The 17584-nt window shown below is 37.6% G+C and overlaps 1 protein-coding gene across 5 annotated transcripts in view; it reads right to left on the reverse strand.

The window, feature by feature from the left end:
• Positions 1-17584, reverse strand: part of trim2a (tripartite motif containing 2a) — a 38314-nt gene that overhangs the window by 4594 nt on the left and 16136 nt on the right. For 4 of the 5 annotated variants that reach the window (XM_052545876.1, XM_052545875.1, XM_052545878.1 and 1 more), the window contains 5 exons: positions 5677-5857; positions 2941-3667; positions 1741-1844; positions 1432-1599; positions 1090-1258 (listed from right to left, as the gene is read on the reverse strand). In XM_052545876.1, the coding sequence (XP_052401836.1) occupies positions 1090-1258; positions 1432-1599; positions 1741-1844; positions 2941-3667; positions 5677-5857 (1349 nt within the window). The remainder of the gene's footprint in view (positions 1-1089; positions 1259-1431; positions 1600-1740; positions 1845-2940; positions 3668-5676; positions 5858-17584) is intronic. The other variant, XM_052545877.1, reaches the window with a different exon arrangement.

Below are 17584 nucleotides of genomic sequence, written 5' to 3' on the forward strand. Positions count from 1 at the left end.
CCCCAAGGATGTGTGCTGAGCCCGTCCGCTTTACTCTGCTGACACACGACTGCACCCCGTCACACAACTCTAACCTCTTTATTAAGTTTGCAAATGACACATCTGTGGTGGGTCTCATTAGCAACAGAGATGAGACAAACTACAGGAGCGAGGTGAGCCACCTGGCGGGGTGGTGTAGTGACAACAAACTCTCTCTGAATGTGGAGAATACGAAAGAAGATTGTTGTAGACTTCAGGAAAGTTCACATTTAGCATGTTCCTCTGACCATCAACGGTGTGACTGTGGAGAGGGTGAGCAGCACCAAGTTTCTGGGTGTGCACATCACAGAGGACATCTCCTAGACCGACAACACTGCAGCACTGTCCAAGAAAGCACAGCAGTGTCTCTACTTCCTCCGCAAACTAAGAAGACCCAGAGCCCCGGCCCCAATGATGTGCACCTTCTACAGAGGCACCATTGACAGCATCCTGACTAGCTGCATCACTGTGTGGTATGGCACCTGCAATGTGTCCTGACAGAAGACCCTTCAATGCACAGTGAGAGCAGCTGAGAAGATCATTGTCGTCTCTCTCCCCTCCCTCCAGGACATTTATGGAACCCGACTCACCTGCAAAGCCCTCTGCATTGCATGTTATCCCACCCACCCGTCACACAGCTTCTTCAGTCTGCTGCCATCAGGGAGGAGACTACAGAGTCTCCTGGCCAGGACCAGCAGACTGAATGACAGCTTCATTCATCAGGCTGTCAGGAAGCTACAGAAGAATCGATTGAATAAATGACTCAGTGACTCACTTATTAGGACAGTGATTTGCCGCCATCTACTGGTCATTTTAATTTTTACATTTAAAAGTATCATTCTATTTTGTAATAGTGTAAGTTCTAGAAATAAATACAAAAAAATATTGAACCCTGCATGTTTAATTAGGCTTATACTTGGCCTTTTTTAAAGCCACTTACTCAATGTAAATATATACGTGTATATATCCTATGTATTTTGACACACACTGACTGTACATGGATGTCTGTGGCCTAAGCTCTGGATATCTACTCACCCTAGAACCTCCCCTGTCTATAACCCAGGTAAGTACCTGCAAACTGCTTGTCACTGTTGCCTCGGTTTCCAAACTTAGATACAAGTTTTCCATTGGGCTGAAAAATGAAGACGCAGCAGGATTTATTGTCAACCACAATGATGTGGCCATTTCTATCAACCGCTACACCCTTAGGACCCATGAGCTTCCCTGAGCCAATTTTAGCCTGAAAATAAAACACAAAAGAACAGAAAGAGAAAAAAGTTACCACAATTCAAGTCTGTTGAAAGAATTTTCATATGAAAGAATGTTAATTTGTTTTTGATGCTAAGTATTTGGTAAAAAAAAATTATAATAATTTGCAATAAATTCTAGCACCATAAATTTAAAAAAACTTACCTTAAACTTGCCATCACAGGAGAAAATGCTGACCCATTTGTTATCATAGTCAGCAATGATGATGTCACCATTTGGGTGCACAGCAACACCAGTTGGCCGTTGAAGTTGTCCTGGTGACCGGCCCCTCACTCCAAAACGACTCTTAAATAGTCCATCATTTGAAAAGATCTAAAAATAAAACAATTTCTGTTCTTACAGATGTTTCATTGAAATACAATAGGCAACAAGCAATCTGCAGAATGATGGTAAAAAACCTTCTCTATTTTTTATATGATTTATAATGTGATAAACAGGTGCAGCATTTTATACCTGAACACACTGATTATTACTATCCGCTATCAGGACCTTCCCAATAGAAGAAGCAGCAACTCCCTGCAGATTGGTGAATTCACCCTTATTTCTGCCTTTAGTTCCTATGGGACAAAAAATACATGTACATGTTTATATATTGCAATTTTTTTCTTATATACATACACACATACATACAAATATACAGTAAACTACATAAATCAAAATGTTCACATTTCATTTTAAGGTTCAATTCTCGTTATTATAAAACCATTAACTCTGATTTCCCCCCCCCCTCAATAAACTCCTAATCTGCTGCTTATTAATAGTTAGTAAGGTAGTTGTTAAGTGTAGGTATTTGGTAGGATTATGGATGTAGAATATGGTCATGCAGAATATGTGCTTTATAAGTACTAATAAACAGCCAATACATTAATAATATGCATGCTAATAAGCAGCTAGATAATACTGAGAATTGGCCCCATGTTAAAGTGTTACCATCATAAACATAACTATGTATATTAACTACCTATATTATGTATTCATATAACGTTTGAAAAGGAAAAGAATCCTTCATACTTATTATGCTACTGTGATGCCTAAATTCATTCATGTTTTTCTTAACAAATTAGTATAGATTAATATATATACTAATTTAAAATAGATTATATAATATTTACAAATGTCTTTTTTGTCTGACAAAGACCTTGTTTGGGTCAAAACATTGTAATATATTAAAGTTTTACAAGAGCAGATAACAGTAAAACAGTGTACCGTATTTTTCGGACTATAAGTCGCACCTGAGTATAAGTTGCATCAGTCCAAAAATAGGTCATGATGAGGAAAAAAAACATCGCACTGCATCGCAAGTCGCACTGGACTATAAGTCGCATTTATTTAGATCCAAGAACCAAGAGAAAACATTACCGTCTACAGCCGCGAGAGGGTGCTCTATGTTTTCAGTGTAGACTACAGGAACACTGAGCAGCATAGAGCGCCCTCTGGCGGCTGTAGACGGTAATGTTTTCTCTTGGTTCATGTCTCTTAGTTCATTTCTCTCGGTTCATGTCAAATTAAATTTGATAAATAAGTCGCACCTGACTAGAAGTCGCAGGACCAGCCAAACTATGAAAAAAAAGAGCGACTTATAGTCCGGAAAATACGGTACCATTTTTTTTGTTTTTGATTTGGTGTTACAAAAGCGATGCGTGTTCATCATACCGATTCGAAACATGAGGTCATCTTCAATTGGGTTTTCTTTCCGTTTGCCCGTGCTGTACATGCTGGCGGGGCGCTTGATAGCACGCTGTTTCACATGGCTACTTCCTGGAGATTTGAGATGTTTTTTGCCTCCGTCTGCAGTCAGGGAGAGGTCTGTCAATTTGTTGGCACGTATGCTGAATGGGCTGCCCCTAATATGCTGATCATAGAGCTTTAGTGAGAGGGTGAAGCGGCCCTCACACGGGACCGTGTATACAAACTCATAAGTGCCATTTTTATGATCTGTGACTTCACCTTCCCCCACTACGGTGCCATCAGAGGCAGAAAGATCAGCTATTAGCAGAGCATTTCCTGTCCGGCACAGTCCGCCGTCTCTGTCTTTTGTTGTTATGGTCACAGAAGTAGGCTGCCCCACGATACAATGCCTCAGGCCTTCACCGGTCGCAACAGTTTCTGCAGCAACAGCATTGGTGGTTATTATAGCACCGAGGTTGTGGATGGATTTGCGAAGACCGTCGGTCTCCACCAAGAAGTCCAGCTGGCTGTTCTCCTCCGGCCGAAGTGGGAGCTCCTGACTTGCCAGCTCATCAAGACGCTCACTCATCTGCTTCTTGACCAATAGGACTTCAGCTTCCGAGCCGTGATTAAGAGCCTGCTCTGTGAAACTGCAGCTGCTGCGAATTCCCTCCTGTCCCTGCAGCAACGACTCCAGCTGGGCTTGCAACACCTGCAGTGACAGATATTCATAAACATACATGTATAAATAATTACACACAGACTGAAGCACACATAGATTATACATACAACAGAGACCAACATCCAATGAAAATTTTAAGTTTAGAAATGATAGACAAGCTAAATGTTTTTCTATATCACTAATCAAATGCAACAAATTGTTTAATACACAAAAAGTATTCTATCTATAATATAGCTTTGTAAAATTACGTTTTGAACCACTGATGCCACATGGACTATTTTCTCAATGTCCTTACTTGGTTTCTGGGCCTGGGAACATTTCAGTTGCATTGCCGCCTATGCAGAGTCAGAAAGCTCTTGGATTTCATCAAAATATCTTAATTTGAGTTCCAAAGAGAAATCACGGTCTTATTGGGTTTGGAATGACATGACAGAATAAATTTTTTTGGGTGAACTATTCCTTTAAATCCTTTCTATAGAGGGTAAAGCACAAGATGCTGGAACATTCTCAAATTAAGCTGGACAACATGATGTTCAGGTTTTCTATAAAACTCCTTGATATACTTGATTTAACATTCTGTGAATTTTGCATTTATGCTGAATGCATTTATGCTGACAATATAATTTGTAGAAACTCAACTTTATTTTACAGAATCAAATACTATATAGTAATGATTTATATAGGGAGCATATTTCTATGAAAATTAAATACTATATTGCAATAAAAATATTTTTTAAATCTTTAATTTAAAATCAATTTAACACATTATATAATATGATTTATATATTTTCATTAATATACATTTTTATATTAGAATGATTTCTGAAGAATTATTTGATACTAAATACTGGAGTAATGACTGCTGAAAATTCAGCTTTGCCATCACAAGAATAAATTACATTTTAAAATACGAAACATTTAACAAAACAGTTAAACAGTAGTGATTTTTCACAATATTACGGTTTTTACTGAATTATTCCCCAAATGAATGCATCATTGGTGAACATAAGATTTTCAAAAACATTAAAAAATTTAGGTGTTTAAGTACTTAAAAAAATCATCTGAACTAGCGGACCCCACTGTATGTGTTAAAGAAATATTATAATTTAATCAGGGCTAAAAGAATGTACTGGATAACATAACAGTCACCTCTAAAGAAACAACAATTCCTGACATGCACACTCAGGTCTTCAGTTACCGAATCTGCCATTTATAAAAAAGCGGTCAGATAACATCAGTCATCACAGAATGACAGTGACAATGGTTAAGGACCAAATGCACTAAACGCCTTGACAGATCCATGCTTTGATAAATCAATGATCCACACACAAATAACATCACTTACATTTGGAGTATGTTCAATCATCAACCACAACCATCATAAAAACATCATGAGAAAAAAGCTTGACACAAACAGTTTGATTCTCAAAGGCTGAAAACAAAACTCCATAAAGAAAACTGAATTCAGAATCCTACCTCACCTCAACTTGTTTATCACAGTCCTCTTCCATTACAAAGCCTCAAACTACGTGTGCTTGTTAGGGACTAGCTGTGCTGCCTTTGTTTACTTCGTGTTTAAGGGATCAGGTGATTTTGTAGTTGGTCTGGTTCTCCCAGATGAATCATTCCCATGTGACGCACTGCCAGCTGCCAGGACTGATGTCAGACCCTCACAGAAGCATATGCTACAGTTATTGATTGGTTTAACCATTCACCAAGCCAAGATGGATGGGTGTAAAATAACAGTCCAGGAAATAAAGTCTGGTCTGCTTTGCAACTTGTTCCAGTCAAGAACTGCTTAATTAGACAGGAAGAGGAAGGCTTATAAAACAGCCACTCACAATTTACTAGATTTTATGCAACATTTAGGGGTAGTTAAATCTGAATCTGTTGATACTATAACTAATAAATATAATATAATATATAGGCTGATGTTGAAAACAAAACAAAAGGCTAAATATCTTGATAAATGTTTGAAGAAAAAGCCTGTTTTCTAACAATAACAACAAAAGTTATAGCCTGTAGAAAAGTGTACTAGCCTTCTGTTTGAGTCCGTAGTTGACCTCCAGCTCCATCAGCAGAACACTTTTGCGTACGTTTAGGGTCTTCTGAAGCTCCTCAAAAGTTGCATGAATCACTTCTTCTATTGAACTCTTCTGATTGCTCAGTTGCTGTAGAATATCAGACAAAACCTCCAGCGCAGAGTCAATTTCTGGCAGTCTAAAAAAAAAAGGAGCAAGTTACATATTTGATCTCTTTTTAATGATACTTTTATTTCATTACACTACCAGTCAAACATTTGGACAAATCTACTATTCAGTCCCTCCAGGATTTCTAGGATTTCAGGCCTAAAATTCTCAAAATTTGCAGTGAAATTTTCATTTCTTTTTGTTTTACAGGTGAAAATATAACACACAGACAACATTCTTCTAACAACGTTATGACTTTTCTGACTTAGAGAAACATTGTAAGGCTCCAGACTAACATTTAAGGAAACCAGTGCCATTAAGTTCTACAGAAGGTGGGACCAGCACCTGACAGTAAAGCACTCACCATAATCACACATATAAATCTCAGAGATGTCTATCTGATGTCGGCATTTACATATGCAAGCTGTATTTTTAATAGTGCTTGCTCATTCGTCTCTAAGATGCTTCCTGTCAGGTGTCAAATAAGCATTTATTGGAATGCTTGTAAAACTGCTTCTGAGACGATATAAGAGTACACCACAGATGTCTTACAGATGTACTTGTGCTGTCTGGGTAGTTTAGATGCAAATAATGAACTTTTATTACGGTCTTTCACAATGTCTAAATATAATTTAATAAATACAAATTTAAAACATTAGACCATTTCTGCCACAAGTTGTTCCTGTAGTTATGTTAATCCATACTGAATGGTAGTGGTGATTTGTGTTTATTGAAGAACGTTTTTCCTGGTTTCCACATCAGTGGCGGTTGTTCTGATATCTTTAGCTTCAACATAATTCTGCGCTAAATTTAAATGCTTCTCACGAGAGCGAATTCAACTACTTTATTCACTGTATTGTATCTCCCAGCGCTGTGGATATTTATTACGAATCAGCTCAAGGGGAAAAATGAATAATCAATCATAACTAGTTATGATAAATTATAAATATTTAGATCTGCTGTAAGTTTTTACTTGACCTCTCCATGTCAACTCTCTTTCAATTCTAAGAGTGTGATATTCTGGTTAAGGAAAATAACTTTCTTACTGTACAATACTGCTCAGAGCATGTAGCTAAAATCTGTATGATTAGGGACTTCAGTTATGAGCAAACAATGAACAACCTCAAGTTTGATACAAATAAGACTTTATTAACTACATAAACACTTGGTGAAGGCTGATAGTATACAGTTTCTACAGTAGAAAAACCATTACGCCTATGAAATGTCCCCACTTTTCACAAAAACAAACGTGTGTGTGTGTGTATATGTTACACTAGTTTAAAGGGTTAGTTCCGCCAAAAATGAAAATTATGTCATTAATAACTCACCCTCATGTTGTTCCAAACCCGTAAGACCTCTTTTTATCTTCGGAACAGAGTTTAAGATATTTTAGATTTAGTCCGAGAGCTTTCTGTCCCTCCATTGAAAATGTATGCACGGTAAAGGGTCAATGTCCAAAAAGGTGATAAAAACATCATCAAAGTAGTCCATGTGACATCAGAGGGTCAGTTAGAATTTGTTGAAGCATCGAAAATACATTTTAGTCCAAACATACCAAAAACTACGACTTTATTCAGCATTGTCTTCTCTTCCGGGTCTGTTGTGAGAGAGAGTTCAAAACAAAGCAGTTTAGTGATGTACGGTTCGCGAACGAATCATTCGATTTAACCGGATCTTTTTGAACCAGTTCACCAAATCGAACTGAATCGTTTGAAACGGTTCACGTCTCCAATAAGCATTAATCCACAAATTACTTAAGCTGTTAAATTTTTTAACGTGGCTGACACTCCCTCTGAATTAAAACAAACCAATATCCCAGAGTAATTCATGTGCTCAAACAGTACACTGACTGAACTGCTGTGAAGAGAGAATTGAAGATGAACACCGAGCCAGATAACGAACGAAAGATTGACTCGTTCTCGAGTCAAGAACAGTTTCTGTCGGACCTGTCCGATTCGAGAACCGAGGAGCTGATGATACTGCACATGCGTGATTCAGCGTGAAGCAGACTGACACACAGCGCGTCTGAACCAAACGGTTTCTTTTGGTGATTGATTCTGAACTGATTCCGTGCTAATGTTATGAGCGCGGGTAAACCAGAGGCTTGAATGAAGGCCAATCATCGCCAATGACATCTTTACATTGAGCAGTTTCAACTGGTTTATTGAATCGAACGGTCCGAAAGAGCCAGTTCGCCGAAAAGAACCAAACTTCCCATCACTACGTGATCCAAAAACTGATGCAAACGTTCTTGACTCGAGAAGGAGTCAATCTTTCGTTCGTTATCTAGCTCGGTGTTCATCTTCAGTTCTCTCTTCACAGCAGTTCAGTCAGTGTACAGTTTGAGTAAATTAATTACTCTGGGATATTGGTTTGTTTGAACTCAGAGGGAGTGTCAGCTACGTTTAAAAAAGTTAACAGCTTAAGACATTTGTGGATTAATGCTTATTGGAGATGCAAACAGTTTTAACCGTTTCTGTTCGATTTGGTGAACTGGTTCAAGAAAAACCGGTTAAATCAAATGATTCGTTCGCGAACCGGACATCACTACACTGCAGTGAACACGTTCACAACAGACCCTGGAAGAGAAGACACATTTTTTGACCAAAATGTATTTCTGATGCTTCAACAAATTGTAACTGACCCTCTGATGTCACATGGACTACTTTGATGATTTTTTTCTTACCTTTCTGGACATGGACAGTTTACCGTACATACATTGTACATTGGACAGAAAACTCTCGTACTAAATCTAAAATATCTTAAATTGTGTTCCGAAGATAAACGGAGGTCTTATGGGTTTGGAACGACGTGAGGGTGAGTTATTAATGACATAATTTTCATTTTTGGGTGAACTAACCCTTTAAACTAGTGTAACATACACACACACACGTTTGTTTTTGTGAAAAGTGGGGACATCTCATAGGCGTAATGGTTTTTCTACTGTAGAAACTGTATACTATCAGCCTTCACCAACTCTACACCTAACCCTCACGGGAAACTTTGTGCATTTTTACTTTCTAAAAAACAAACAAAAAAAAAAAAAAACACTGTTATGACTTTTCTGACTTCGAGAACCACTAAAGGTCTCCAGACTAACGTTTGAGGACACCAGCATTTCTTTTTTTATTATTCATTTGTATTTTCGTATTGCTTGGCGGGAAAGAAACCTATCTTTTAGAAGAAAACATACATAACCCCAGGTATTTATTCAATACAGTGGCTAAATTAACGAAAAATAAAGCCTCAAGTGTTGACATTTCCCAACATCACAGAAGTAGTGACTTTATGAACTATTTTACTTCTAAAATTGATACTATTAGATATAAAATTGTAACCATTCAGCCATCAGCTACAGTATCGCATCAGAAAGTGCACTATTTGGTTGTTAAGTGATGACGTAAGAAGCGCTGTTTCCGGGTCCAAGCCTCAACTCGCTTCACTTGAGAATATGACCTCAGCAGCCGTTTATGAGCACTGTTTATTCATATTAATAATTTAAGCTAAACGCTTTCAAACTTACGGTATACACTACAGTCTCCGTGCTCACAGCGTCCCAAACACAAATAATTTTTAGATATTTTTTATATATTTTCATTGTCTGGCTATCTGGGACTTCAGTATGGAGGAAAATGTTACGATTATAACTTTTACGACTTTTACTTTTACGATTAGACCCTATACCATCTAAGCTCCTAAAAGAGGTGCTTCCAGAAGTCATAGATCCTCTTCTGACTATTATTAATTCCTCATTGTCATTAGGATATGTCCCCAAAACCTTCAAACTGGCTGTTATTAAGCCTCTCATCAAAAAACCCACAACCTGACCCAAAAGAATTAGTTAATTATAGACCAATCTCAAATCTCCCTTTTTTGTCCAAGATACTAGAAAAGTTGGTATCCTCACAATTATATTCCTTCTTAGAGAAAAATGGTATATGTGAGGATTTCCAGTCAGGATTTAGACTGTATCATAGTACGGAGACTGCTCTCCTTAGAGTTACAAATGACCTGCTCTTATCATCTGATCGTGGTTGTATCTCTCTATTTGTTTTATTGGATCTTAGTGCTGCGTTTGACACAATTGAGCACATTCTTTTGCATAGACTTGAACACTTTGTTGGCATTAGCATGGTTTAAATCGTACTAATATGACCGCCATCAGTTCGTAGCAGTGAATAAAGATGTATCATATCGGTCACAAGTGCAGTATGGAGTACCTCAAGGCTCAGTACTAGGGCCTCTACTCTTCACGCTTTATATGTTACCCTTGGGAGATATCATCAGGAAACATGGTGTTAGCTTTCACTGTTATGCTGAAGATACTCAGCTCTATAATCGGTGAAACACACCAATTTGAAAAACTAATGGAATGCATAGTCGATAAAAAACTGGATGACGAGTAATTTCTTACTGCTAAATTCTGAGAAAACAGAGGTGTTAATTATAGGACCTAAAAACTCTGCATGTAATAACCTAGAACACTTTCTAAGACTTGATGGCTGCTCTGTCAGTTCTTCGTCATCAGTAAGGAACCTAGGTGTGCTATTTGAACCCAATCTTTCCTAAAAAAGCCACGTTTCTAGCATTTGTAAAACTGCATTTTTCCATCCCAAAAATATATCTAAATTACGGCCTATGCTCTCAATGTCAAATGCAGGAATGTTAATCCATGCATTTATGACCGCAAGATTAGATTATTGTAATGCTTTATTGGGTCGTTGTTCTGCATGCTTAGTAAACAAACTACAGTCCAAAATGCAGCAGCAAGAGTTCTTACTAGAACCAGGAAGTATGACCATATTAGCCCAGTCCTCTCAACACTGCACTGGCTCCCTATCAAACATCGAATATTGCTCATTAGTTATAAAGCCCTAAATGGTTTAGCACCTCAGTATTTGAATGAGCTCCTTTTACATTATAATCCTCTACGTCCGCTACGTTCTCAAAACTCAGGCAATTTGATAATACCTAGAATATAAAAATCAACTGCGGGAGGCAGATCCTATTCCTATTTGGCACCTAAACTCTGGAATAATCTACCTAACATTGTTCGGGAGGTGTAAGAGTTTATATTTAAACTCTTGCAGTTTAAATCTAGATTAAAGACCCATCTCTTTAACCTGGCTTACACATAACATACTAATATGCTTTTAATATCCAAATCCATTAAAGGATTTTTAGGCTGCATTAATTAGGTAAACTGGAACCGGGAACACTTCCCATAACACCCAATGTACTTGGTACATGATTAGAAGAATGGCATCTACGCTAATATTTGTCTGTTTCTCTCTTATTCCGAGGTAACCGTAGCCACCAGATCCAATCTGTATCCAGACCAGAGAGTCACTGCAGTCACCCTTATCCAGTACGTATCCAGACCAGATGGTGGATCAGCACCTAGAAAGGACCTCTAAAGCCCTGAAAGTTAGCGGAGACCAGGACAACTAAAGCCCCTGATACAGATCCCCTGTAAAACCTTGTCTCAGAGGAGCACCAGGACAAGACCACAGGAAACAGATGATTCTTCTGCACAATCTGACTTTGCTGCAGCCTGGAATTGAACTACTGGTTTCGTCTGGCCAGAGGAGAACTGGCCCCTCAACTGAGTCTGGTTTCTCCCAAGGTTTTCTCCATTCTGTCACCGATGGAGTTTCGGTTCCTTGCCGCTGTCACCTCTGGCTTGCTTAGTTGGGGTCACTTCATCTACATCGATATTGTTGACTTGATTGCAAATAAATGCACAAACATTATTTAAACTGTACAGAGATGACATCACTGAATTCATCAATGACTCAATGTCATTTTGCAGTATTGACACACTGTTTTCCTAATGAATGTTGTTCAGATGCTTTGACGCAATGTATTTTGTTTAAAGTGCTATATAAATAAAGGTGACTTGACTTGACCAGCACTAGTGCCATTAAGTTCTACAGAAGGTCGCACCAGCACCTGAGAGTAAAGCACGTTAATCGCACATGTACATCTCTGAGATTTATTCAAGATGTATTTTTAAGAGTGCTTGTTCATCTGCAGTACGTCTATGTTTCCTGTCAGATGTCAAATAGACATTTATTAGAATGCATGTAAAACTGCTTCTGAGATGTTTATCAGAGTACACAGCAGATGATTCCCAGATCTTTAGCAGATGTCTTACAGATTTAATAAATATATTACATCTGATAAAATGTACTTTTATTACTGTCATTCATAATGTCTAAATATTATTTAATGAATACAAAAATATATAGGCTATATTAGGGAGTGAAAATGACCTATAAGTATTTCTCTGCAGCCATCTAGTAGCTTTTACATTTAATATATATATATATATATATATATATATATATATATATATATATATATATATATATATATAATGACCAATTTTTTTTTTTTTTTTTTTAATAATCGTTTGCTTTCCTACATTATAAAACTTTTAGTTTTATACATGGGGGAAACCTATTAAAGATTAACAAACATCTTCACATTAAAAATAACTTTTAAATGTGGTAATACTTTAAGCATTGAAGTGCTGGGAAAATTTGTGTGAAGCATTTAAAATCACTCGAAAACATTAAACCATTTCTTCCACAAGTTGTCCCTGTAGTTTACGGTTTAATCCATGGTCAATGTACAATGTTTTTCCTGGTTTCCACATCAGTAGCGTTTGTTCTGATATCTGTAGCTTCTTCACTGAATTTGAATGCTTCTCACAAGATTTCACAGAGATGTTATTGATTCTGTGGCGAATTCGACTGCTTTCTTCACTGTATCTCCGAGCGCTGTGAGATCAGCCCATGGCTCCAGCTCGAGCCGATACTTTTTAATGCCCTTAATTTTGGCTAATTTCATTTACTACCTTTTACAACCACTCGGACACCCTGCGTATCATTTAATAAGACTAAGTTTGGTAATTGCAAGTCTCTCCTGTTTGATAATGAATCCTGATGCACTTTGGGGCTCCAGTTGGTCTCTGGAAGTGAATTGATGAGACCAGTTCGAATCAGAGAATCTTGATGAATGAATAGTCAAGGGAGAAGCCTGGCACAAGCTTAGTGTGGTTTTTAAGGCTCTTAGCTCAGCATCTTCTCCTGGAATTCCTGAATCTAAAAGAACCACCCTGATCTGGTGAGCAGTGATCTATATTGGGGGGTGATGTCCCACCCTCAGGATTTGAGTAAGCCAATGAGGAGTGGTACCTTTTGGAGGGAAGTTTTTCAACTCTTTGTGTTTAGTCTGGTGTCTTTCTATATGCAATTCAAGAGAAGAATCTTTAAGATTCTTATAAAACGAATGTGGTGCATAGGCATCAAAATATAATATACACTCATTTAGATCATGAAAATACGAACTCATAGATACCAAACATCATATAGGTAATGTTATTTTAACTAGTGATCCATCATAAGCATGTATGCAACATATACAATACACAATATGCAAGTACAGGAACAGCATACACGATGCAATAAAGCATATGTGATTTAATTCAAAGAAAGGTTTTTCTATGAATTAATTAGAGAAGTGTGCCCTTTATTAATTAGAGAGAGATAGTGCATATGTGTCCGTTTCTGAGAGACTTGATTTAAGAGTTGCTCAGCCACATTCCTGGGCGTCATAAATCTAGTGTTATCAGATAGTGGGCCTTTGGTTGCTAGGGATCCAGAGGCCTGTTCTGTCCATTTTGAGGTGATAGCTTCCTTTTGGGGGAAGGGTCCATAGACCCTTTGGTTAGATGAGGAGGCGTTAAATATTATTTGTTAAATGTTACAATTAGTTGTGTGTTTGATTGGTCCAAATGCTACATATTGGTATCCCCACGGCTCCAGCCTGAGCAGATAAACAGTCTGCGCTGCATAGTCCAAAGGAGTAGCACGGATTTGTTCCACTTTCAGTTCATTTATCCAATATACCTCTTGTGAATCGGTCATGATGAGAATGCAAGGCTGATCATTCCATTTTCGGGAACTGAGACCAAGCCCAAAATCTGCGACAATTATAAAAAATATTGACTCTTTCTTTGTCATTTATATTACTAATATTTCCCACATAGTAGAATCCATGGGCGTAGGTTTAGGGGGGGATGCTAGGTACTAGTCCCTATCAATATTTTGAGATGACAGATTTGTCCCCACCAATATTTAGCAAGCTCCTTTAAACTGCTATTTGTATCTTTGCACTGCTATTTGGATCGATTCTAACGGCCACGACGACAGTACAAGAAACGCTGTAATTTGATGGGCGGCGGGATATCTGACAGGCTACACGCGCGGGCCGGGACTACTTTTGTGCTTGCACTAGCAGCGAGCGGCTGATGTGTGTGTGTGTGTGTGTGTGTGTGTGTGTGTGTGTGTGTGTGTGTGCGCGCGCATGTTGACGACGGCCGACGGTAAGCTACCAGGGCTGTCTCTGTGCCACATACAAAGGCCAGTAAAAACATTTTAATATTCAGTTTTTTGCCCCTTTTTGTACTTTGTAGATGCCACACAAGAAGAAATAATATATTTATATAATATTTATATTTATTTATTTAGATTTGTTTCCTTGTGGCAGAGTATTTTTTGTTAGTGTAAATACTAATGTACATAATAATTTATGTTAATGAAACGTTTGGTTGTTTAGTCTCAGGTTTTTATTTTTATTTTTTGAGAGTGCATTTTTGAGATTATACAGTTATACTAGCTCTTTAGGGACAGTATACAGGATGGTATATCGGGGTCAGGGCACAATATAATGAGATGAAGTAGATTCACTTCTGTATTGTGATATTCTGTATTGCCAACAGTCGGAGGGGGGGGGGGGGGTCTGGGTGGGGGGGGATGGTGTCCTGTGGTGTCCTGTGGTGTCCCCACCAAAGCTGAGACCAAACCTACGCCCATGGTAGAATCATAGTTAACACATCAAAACTATAAAACAGGGCTGTCCAGGGGCCTGTACCATGATGGTAGCTGAACAAATTCAGAGAACTTGTTAAGTTAGTTTATACATTTGAAAATATATATCGATAGAGGCTCGAACATGTAAGGTCAGATTTTTTATTTTTTAAATAGTGCAATCTATTGATACTACAGCTTATTTATATTACATGATCTGTATACATTAATATTTATTCAAAATAAACAATTTATAATAACTGTTAAACAAAAGTTGCTTGTGTGCAATAGATAAATAAAAATAATATGAATGATAATAATTACATAAATCATAAAATGACTCAGTATTTATCATTAAAGCCAGACTTCTTTTTTTTTAAGCATTAGTGACCTTTAATTTGGATAAAGATAAACTGGGGGAGTGACTTTGTGTCTTTGTGTCACTTTTCTCACATCTGATTGGTTCAACTTCAGTTTGAGATCTCTAACCCAGAACATAACCTGTCAGGTTGAAGAAAGTTGTTTTTAATCAATTGATTAGTCTCAATGAGACTAAGACAGAGGCAATTGTGTTCAGTTATTTAATTGTATCTGGCAAAATACAGTAAGTACTGGGTCTTCTGGCTGCATATGTCAAGCCCTCTGTTTTTTTTTTTCAGCTCAGACTCCTTGCTAAGGTGAGTTTTTTTTTAAAGAGCCAGTAAGATGAAAATTCTAAGCTTCCTATCACTGTTTATAAGTCCTGTACAATAGGTTTAAATCCATCCAAGGTTAAAAAACATTGTCATTTTGTCAAAATATCATTTTAAAATGACCTCAATTCTCAGAGATCCCCAAACGGTTCGTGCGAAGCTGTTCAAAAGATTCAGTTTCCTTAAACCCCACCTTTCGGTAGCATACTGTGTTCTGATTGGTCAACTAACATAAGCAGTTTGGATTGGGGTGAATTATGTCTTATTCCTCTCATCGCGAAGCAAACAGTAAAATAAAAAACTTGAACAGTCTCGCTGCTTTTTCTTCTGTGTGGGAGTATTCAAGCCGCGCGCTTCAGTTTGAATCTGAATAGCGCGTTCAGCGCGGGGGCATGGTTTACATTAGATATAATGAAGGGAGACGTGAAAAACGGACATCGCGTTGTTTTCATATGGATTACTTTATCACAGAATATATGTTAGCAGCACTTGTTACACTTCATTTTAATGACATGTGTGTAAATGAAGATCAGTGCAGACAAAGGCTGCAGACAGCACACATACTGATAAGACGCTCGGGAGAAAACAAACACATAACTTCATAATCATACTTCGCGTTGTGATTCGGAGATGCTTGTTGGTCTAAATAAAGTTGGTAATGAACCCTCTTTTATGGCCAAACGCTTTGAAAATCCCGCTGTACTCACCAAGATTAGAAAAGCAGTCATCAGTGAAATGTTGTGAACACAACAAAAGGGATTTGTTGTACTGCTCTGTTATTGTGGTAAAAATGAATTATAGCAATTGGTTTTTCTGATCTTCATTCTTTGGCAGTGAAAATAAAACAAACTTGCCTTTACAATTAAAAACACACTGTCTCCTCGACATGATGCTATCACACCAACCAGAGCGTCTTTGTGGGGGGGTGGGGCAGGTCAGAGTTTTGTTTCTCCCAAGACGGTAGGCGGAGATTATTATGCAAAGTGTTCCTAGTGACGTACATAGAGATGGGCAAAAGATTTGAAATCTATAACGACTCGTTTCAGCGATTCAGAGTCGACTCCTTACTTTAGAAGCCAATAACTTTATAAATCGTGTACTTTTTGGTTTAATTACTTTGCACATTGTTTACACTGATGGACAGCTACATCATACACTGTAATACAGGTCATTTTTGATTTCCCATCTGTGTGGCTCTTTAACCTGTGCTGAGTTCGAGAGAGTTATACATGCTTTTATCACTTCTCGATTAGACTACTGAAATTCAACATAAATCGGTATTAACCAATCATGTATGAATCACCTACAAACAGTACAAAATGCAGCTGTTAGAATTTTGACTAGCACTCCTACTTGCTTTGCACTGGCTGCCAGTCCATTTTAAAACAGAGTTTAAAATTTTTGTTTGTTTTTAAGGTTTTAAATGGATTGGCACACTCATACCTGTCTGATCTTTTGATTTTACACAGTCCATCAAGATGTCTAAGGTCTTTGAATCAGAAACTTTTATTGGTCCCTAGATCTAGGCCCTGCCTTTAATAATAATATAATCATAGCCAAGATAGCCGACATTTAAAACAATGAAAGTCAATGTTGATGCATCAATGCTAACTGCATTGAATTAATTTTACAAAGTGGTGTTGGTTTAATATCACTTCTACACCTGCAATTATTGAAATGAATGAGACTTCAACAGAAAAACAAGCCTCTAAAACAAAGGAATTGAGAAATAATAAAGTGGATGCAACATTTTCAAATTGTACTAGAGAAGTATGACGTTGTCAGGTGAATATGTCACGGTGATTCAGCAAACAAGACTTCTGTGTAGGATGCATCTGTTTTCTCTTTAATGAGGAAATATCAGTTTGCAAAAATCAGCAAAAATGTTTCTTATGCAAAATAGGTTTCTTAATCATGTGTTTGGGTGTTTAATGGGTGATAAAAAAAATCAACTGAAAAAAAAAAGACCACTGCATACGGAGTCAGAATTTTTCACCCAAAATTTTCCACATTGAAAAATAAATACGACCTTGTGTCAATCACGTTTACACACTGCCTCCAAAAGTTTTGTCCATCATATAAAAATATATATATTCTGGTCCGGTTCGATTTTAAACTTTTTTCGCATCCATAGCAAGCATTTTGAGGGGTTTTGACAATTCAGAACCACCGTACAAGCGAAAACCAAAA

Source organism: Carassius gibelio, chromosome B1 (genome assembly GCF_023724105.1).
Source record: "Carassius gibelio isolate Cgi1373 ecotype wild population from Czech Republic chromosome B1, carGib1.2-hapl.c, whole genome shotgun sequence".
NCBI lineage: Eukaryota > Metazoa > Chordata > Actinopteri > Cypriniformes > Cyprinidae > Carassius > Carassius gibelio.